At 40.0% G+C, this 7,500-nt stretch overlaps 1 protein-coding gene across 1 annotated transcript in view; it reads left to right on the forward strand.

Moving 5' to 3' along the window:
- Positions 1–7,500, forward strand: part of LOC125029169 — a 15,475-nt gene that overhangs the window by 6,172 nt on the left and 1,803 nt on the right. Inside the window, exons 3-7 of the mRNA XM_047619015.1 lie at positions 1,851–1,951; positions 4,581–4,735; positions 4,834–5,811; positions 6,182–6,671; positions 6,825–6,988. Of these exons, the coding sequence (XP_047474971.1) occupies positions 1,851–1,951; positions 4,581–4,735; positions 4,834–5,811; positions 6,182–6,671; positions 6,825–6,988 (1,888 nt within the window). The remainder of the gene's footprint in view (positions 1–1,850; positions 1,952–4,580; positions 4,736–4,833; positions 5,812–6,181; positions 6,672–6,824; positions 6,989–7,500) is intronic.

The raw sequence follows: 7,500 nt of genomic DNA on the forward strand, positions 1-7,500 counted from the left end.
ATTGAAGTTGAAGAAAATTGAAGAAAAAATATATAAGTAAATATATACATATACATAAATAAGTATATACATATATATACAATTTTTTTTTTCCTTGCCGGGGGATTCAGTACGTCGAATAATATTTTTACAATCGGTTTATTGGTAAAACAGAAAAACGGTAATAATTGTAGAAAAGAACGACCAGTACTGGGGGAGGTCATAATTATAATAAGAACAATTTATCGTTATTAAACATGCCTTGCTTGGCCGCGGATGGACCATGTGGTTTTGGTTATTGAACCATTTCGTAACTGTCCTTGATGTGTGTATTGGGCAGTTATTTTGCACGAATATGGTTGTTTCTAGGAAGAGACAATGGATAACAACGTGCTTTAACAATTCGAAAATATTTGTCTGAACTGAATCTCCCTTCTTTTTTTTTCTTTTTTTCGGCGCCATGAAAATTATTATTGGTCACGTGGCCACTCCTCGTCGTTTCCTAGATATGTTGTCCGTCACATCTAAAAGTAAATAATGATAGATAACCAGAACATAAAATATGACGTATAAATATATATCTTTATCAAAAGTCTATGAGCAAATTGAAAAAGGATAATGATATATACACTTGTTATTTCTCACCCAGCAATGGAAGTTCCCGTAGGCTCTCCACATACTGTTGGGCGAATTGGAGGCGATGTTGGCAATGTCGTTTGTTCAGCCTCTTTTTGATAACGTTCCGCGATGAATCCCATCTGCATGTAGTCGTTTTGCGGCTTGTTAGTGGGAGCTGTAGGTCTTTATATGAAATTCAGCTGCCTTGGTGAAGGGGCATCCGGAACGAGGGCGGACGTTCAGGGTGCCCTCCTCCTCCAACCTGATTCACCTGTATACATCGACTGGGAGATACCTGGCTCTCTGGTTACTTCACGGGGAAAGAAATTGCTTTCCCTCATCTAATGATGTGACCTCTTTTGGCAATTTCAGATTGTCTTGCGTCCATCTTGAAAAAAAATCGTCAGCTTGGCACCTCATTTTCAACTCAGATTTCCCATCTGTCATTATGACATCATGTACCATCTGACATATTTCTTTCTTGTTTAGCATATATTAGGTTTAGCCGCGAAATGAATATATGAATTTATGATGATTCATTATCATAAACAGTGTCAAATGTGATTTCGTGTTTTCGTGTGTGTGTATAAATTCATGCACACACACACACACACACACACGCTCGCATATGTATATATATATATATATATATATAGATAGATAGATATAGATATAGATATACAAATATATATGTAAATATATATATATATATTTATATATGTGTGTGTGTGTAAATTCCTGTGTATACACACACACATACAAGTATGTTTATGTGTATATATATAGTTATAGATATATATATATGTGTGTGTGTGTGTGTGTGTGTGTGTGTGTGTGTGTGTGTGTGTGTGAGTGTGTGTGTGTGAGTGTATAATTCTTGTGCTCTGTCCTATGATAGGTCCTTTTTCGGCATCCATCTTCTCCATGAGCCTCTGTTCTCTGTCAGCATGCCTAGTCCTTTCCACGGGACCGATGGCTATTTCCTGTGATGTCTGCCATAAATACAAAGGAAAGGTCAATGCTTGTGTGTGTGAATATAAGTATATATGTATATATAGATAGATAGATAGATAGATATATAGAGAGAGATAGAGAGAGAGAGAGAGAGAGAGAGAGAGAGAGAGAGAGAGAGAGAGAGAGAGAGAGAGAGAGAGAACGAGAGAGAGAGAGAGAGAGAGATACATATATATATATAAATATATATATTTATACATTCATTAAATCCTACCTTTCTCCCACGCCTCTCCCCCCAGGCTGGCGCGAGGTGCCGGTCATCCAGTTCCAGATGGCGAACATGACGACCACCGAGAGTCGCCTCCAGAGATGGCCCGGCGGCTTGCCAACCCTCAAACAGGTAGGATTCTAGTGTTGTTTGTGTTGCTTTCATCATTATCATTCTTATTATCATCATTCTCACCCAGCACAGCTTTTCTTCTTCCTCCTTCTCCTCCTCCTCTTTTTCCTCCTTTTCCTATTCCTCTTCCTCTTCATCATTATCACTGCTACCATTACCATATAGAGCTAGGTGTTTCGGCACAAAGGAATAAATGAGGGTTCGGTACTAAAGGCAGGATAGAAACAGTTTAGTGGTATTGTAACTAGCTTTCAAGATCGTGGCCAAATATATATCCAAAGCTATACCTAATCCAAGGAAAAGCCTGAAGGTTGTGTTGCATCATCATCATCATCGTCATATGCATCATCGCCATTAATATGGTGTCACTCAGTTATGTTCTTGTTATCCCACCAAACCTTTCTAATAACACCACTTTTAAAACCAGGCGATGGTTCCAAGCAATCATTAAAAAAAAAAAGAAACACCAGCATATAATTTCCAAATGTAAATCCTAATTGAATGACTTGCCCTCTGACCTGTGGCGACCTTTGACCTCGACCAAGATGAGCATGTGCCTTCGCCTTCGGATCCGTCGCTTCAAGTCCTACCTCCCGCTGACCAGTTACGCCATCGAGGGCTCAGATAATGAACTCCTTATTGGTATGTGTGCACGTGGCTTCTCAAGTCTTATATCATGGAATTATTCGCCTATGTAATATGCATGTGTAGGAGAAAAGGTTCCTTGAGTAAGTCGTAGGAACATGTGTGAGTAAATTTAGAGCTAGGTGTTTCGGCACAAAGGAATAAATGAGGGTTCGGTACTAAAGGCAGGATAGAAACAGTTTAGTGGTATTGTAACTAGCTTTCAAGATCGTGGCCAAAGCTATACCTAATCCAAGGAAAAGCCTGAAGGTTGTGTTGCATCACTAACAAACTCTCGTTAAGCAAGAATAAAAGATCGATAGATAATGGTTAATGGTTATTAGGGCAAAACAAATAAATGCTAGAAATCAAAGGTCTTATAGCATTACCAAAGAAAATAATAAAAAGAAAGTAATAGAGTTGGATACTACAGAAGCTTTCTAACGTCATTTGTCAATGTTGCTCAGCAGTATTATAATACCAAGCGTTATTATTAGTATTATAATACTAAATACCAAGATGATTCGTTATTAGCCAGAGATTTGTAATATACAGAGATTTCACCAAACAATCATCAGTTTCGTAAAGTAAGTAGTGTATTTTATGCAAATGAGTTCATCAAAAGAAATAATCACTTATATGAAAAATAAAAGTGCTTAAGTACTAAAAATAAACAAGGGTAATTGCTGTCACAGTAATGTTCGGTCATGTCAAGTCATTTCATCTTTGCAAAGACATACTTTTTTGTAATCGTAATACTGTTCCAATTCACTTCAAACATTCATAAAAATATGAAATAAAAGTAAAAGCCAATTCCTTATGTTATTATCATTTATCTAAAGCCATAAAAAAACATTAACACACCTCCAATAACAAAAGTAAACACAGTGAATCAGTACTTTTTAAAGTGGTGTATCTCCTCAGCTTCGTAGATATTTCGTTAAGATAGAATTAAAATTTGATAAACGGAAAGAATAAGAAAATCGTCAAAAAACGCCGGCTTCCAGAAGAAGAGACCGACCACACATCACGGACCCGACCTTTTTCACGAACAAGGTCATCCACCAAGTTCATTCATCTTGAGTCTGCAGAGCAAGACTGGTTACTCTTTGTGTAATTCGCTCTTTAAGACATTAGATCTTTAATAAGATATTGATTTATTTCTCATTTCTTGTAAAAACATAAAATATACGCAGTTTCAAAAATAAAAGTAAATAGAATTAAGTTGGTTAGCCCGGAGGTTCCCAAGGGTTTTGAAAAGCCGCTGCAACCTTCTTCTCCTTCTCCAGGTATACGTGTGTGTGTGTGTGTGTGTGTACGTGTGTATATATATATATATATATATATATATATATATATATATATATGTATATATATACACATATATATATACAGATATATATATATACAAATAAATATACATATATATATACTGATATATATACATACATATATATACATATGTATATACATTCATATATATATATATATATATATATATATATATATATATATATATATATATATACACGTATACCTGGAGAAGGAGAAGGAGGGGGCGGGACGGGATTCTTGTCCTGTGGAGTATCTATGGGATAAATAGAAACAGGGGTTGAGGGGACTCTTTAGCCTTGGCTGGCAACCCTTCTAGAGACAATATCTCAATAAAAATCACACTGACTGTTCTCTCCCTAGTATTTATGGCAGACATCTCAGGGGATTGCCTGAGTGAATAGAGTATCATGGAGAAAATGGATGCCAAAAAGAACCTGTCGTAGGACAGAGCACAAAAAGAATACAGATATGTACAGTATATATACACATACATACATACATACATAGTGTATAAATATAAATAAATATATTTATACACATATATCTTCTAGTGCTCTGTCCCACACACACAAACACACACACACACACACACACACACACACACACACACACACACACACACACACACACACACACACACACACACACATATATATATGCTTCTTTCCAGAATTAGCTCCTCGGAAAAAGACTCTGAGCGTGGACTGCTGCGGGCATCGAGTTTTTGAATTAGTCCGCATAAAGCCCACGATTTTTGCCTGGCAATCCATCTGCATTTCTGTGAACCTGGCGACTCAGACTATTATCTTCATTCACAATGACGACGTAAGTGTGTGGGTATTGGAATATGGAATTTGATAAAAGATAGCTTGAATACAAAGTTTGGTCACTGAACTCTCTCTCCCTCTCTCTCTCCATAACAGAGGATCGATGTCAACTTCACGGTGGACAGCTCGCAGATGAAGCCAGGTGAGGAGCTGCTGCTCAGGGGCGGCGGCTACCTGACGGTGGGCCAGGAGCAGGACGAGCCCGCCGGGGGCTTCAACAGGGACCAGACGATAGAGGGGGAGATTGCCGACTACCGTTTCTTCGACACCGTACTCACGCCGGCGCAGATGGAAAGCATTCTCTCGTGCGACGAAGAAAGAAAGGCTGATGACAGCTTACCCTCTCCGTTGGTTACCTTACTGAATGGCCACTTGGAAATAAAGGGGCCAGTTGTAAACACCACTCTGTCCCTCAAGGATATCTGCCTGGATCTGAAATATGGATTCGTTATGCTTTTTCCCCACCGAAATACCTTCTTCGAAGCCCGCACTTGGTGTGATAATGTCCATGGTAATGTCACTCTCCCAGCCGACGACGAGGAGAACAATGTCCTTTACGACAGGTTCTACAGCTTTAAAGACACGTGCATCGACAGCCTTCGCAGACTGTACTGGTTGGGAGCCAAAGCCGACCTGGAGGCGAAGGAGTTTCGGAAGCTTTCTAATAACATGTCGCTGACATATAAGAATTTTCGGCATGGCTGGGACACGCCCTCACTCGAGTACCAGTGCATGTCGGCAAACGTCAAGGAGAACTACACTTGGAGCACCACCCGCTGCGACGTCCAGGCCTGCCCCGCCTGTAACTTCACGGCTCCGCCTCGTCTGCGTCTTCGGGGGCTCTGCGAGGCGTCCCTTATGGACAGGACGTTCTACCTGCGGGGCTACGAGAACCAGCAACTGCTCTTCGAGGGAGAGTCTCACATGTACGTCAGGTGGACCGACGGGATCTGGGGGATGACCAGCCGCATGTTTGAAGACCTTGTGGCGTGGATGGTTTCTGAGGACCCACAGGAATATCCTACTGCTGTTCGTACGTGGCGGGTCCAGGGAGACAAGTGTGATGAGGAAGAGGTGACTTAAATAAAGAAATCTATGTTGATAGACGTATAGTTGCAAATACTAGCTTTCATTCATAGAAACTTGAATCATGTCTATAAACATAGAAAACCTTTATATTAGTATAAGAGAATACAGGGGCATAAAAATATTTTATGGGAGATAGTTACATATTAACTATCATTTTCATATAAAATAAAAGAGAAGGGTAATATTCTCCTAAATCAGAAGTCACAGTTATTTAAAAATCATAAGATTAGGTTTCCACACACTTTAACATGACATTTATTGCTATGGTTGTTAAATGTGTATCGTGACAAATGTTTAAGATTCATCTCCATACGTAAAATAAGTAGCTATTTCAACGTTTTTTATGTCTCTCTAGCTACGCCTGTTACTGACCTACTGCTCGACGGAGGAATTTACCTGCTTTGATGGATCTTGCATCCCTAAGAAGCGAAGGTGCGACCTGGCTGTCGACTGCCCCGACCAGAGCGACGAACTCAACTGCGAGGTGATCAACGTCCCTTCCGGCTACTCCACCAGGCTTCCCCCGCCCTCCCTGCCGTCGGAGCCTCTGCCGCTCCTCCTCTCCGTCAACATCACGGTCATTCGCGAGTTCGACCTCATCTCCTTCAAGATCAGCGCCGACGCCCTGTGGCAGCTCAGGTGGCTGGACAGGCGGCTCACCTTCAAGAACCTGAGGAAGAAGTATCAGGCCAACCTGGTGGAGGACCTCAACGTTATCTGGACTCCCATGGTGAAGCTCCGGGACGGAACCGGCAGCTCCGTGGACTCGAAGCCGCGCTCCGAGGCCCTCTACGTGGCCCGGATGGGGGAGCCTCTGCCGGACGACGACACCATCATGCTGGAAGGTCTGCCTGTCTTTGTCGCAGCATTTCTTGCAGGGATATCATATTTCTGACAAGTTGAAAAAGGGATTGTGCCGACATTTATGTTTGTAATCAATCATTTAATTGCGTTACGAAAAGCTTAAAGTTATCGTATTATTATTTTATTTTCCCCAGATGACGTATATAGTGGATTTGAGAACATGCTGTTGTATCAGCAGGAGAAGACCATCACTTTCATGTGTAACTTTCAACTGCGGATGTACCCTTTTGATCGCCAGTGGTGTTCTATCGTCTTTAACGTCCCTTATTTGACAATTGAATTCGGCGTCCTCACCAAGGTACTCACTTTGCATGTGTATAACTGTATATGTGTGCCTTTTACAGTTAGTAATGTAAGCGTTTATTTCTCGTTTCAAACTGATGTCATATTTTATGCTCAAGTTCCATTACAGTATATGTGAACATAAAAGATGATATTGTCTTTGCGCAGAGGAAAACATAAAAGTCTTCTAGGACTATTTATCGAATTTCCCTTGAAACGCTAAACTTAGAACAATTTAGCATAGAGAAAAGATGAATTTAACTGTCAATGGGAGAACAGAAATACTATATTCAACAAACAAATGTCTACATTTGCATCAAGGTAAATCATGCATGTCTACATTCAGGATTAGGATAAATCACCACACCACAGGCATTCGGCAGTTATATTTAAGGAAGAAAATAACTGTCTTACAGAAAGAATATTATTACTAGAGCAAAAAAAAAATGTGTCTAAATATATTTCTTATAAATCTTTCTTCGTTTCTTATTCAATGTTGATAAAATGTAACTCTAGTCTACCTTGACT

The sequence above is a fragment of the Penaeus chinensis genome, chromosome 9 (assembly GCF_019202785.1).
Source record: "Penaeus chinensis breed Huanghai No. 1 chromosome 9, ASM1920278v2, whole genome shotgun sequence".
Lineage (NCBI taxonomy): Eukaryota > Metazoa > Arthropoda > Malacostraca > Decapoda > Penaeidae > Penaeus > Penaeus chinensis.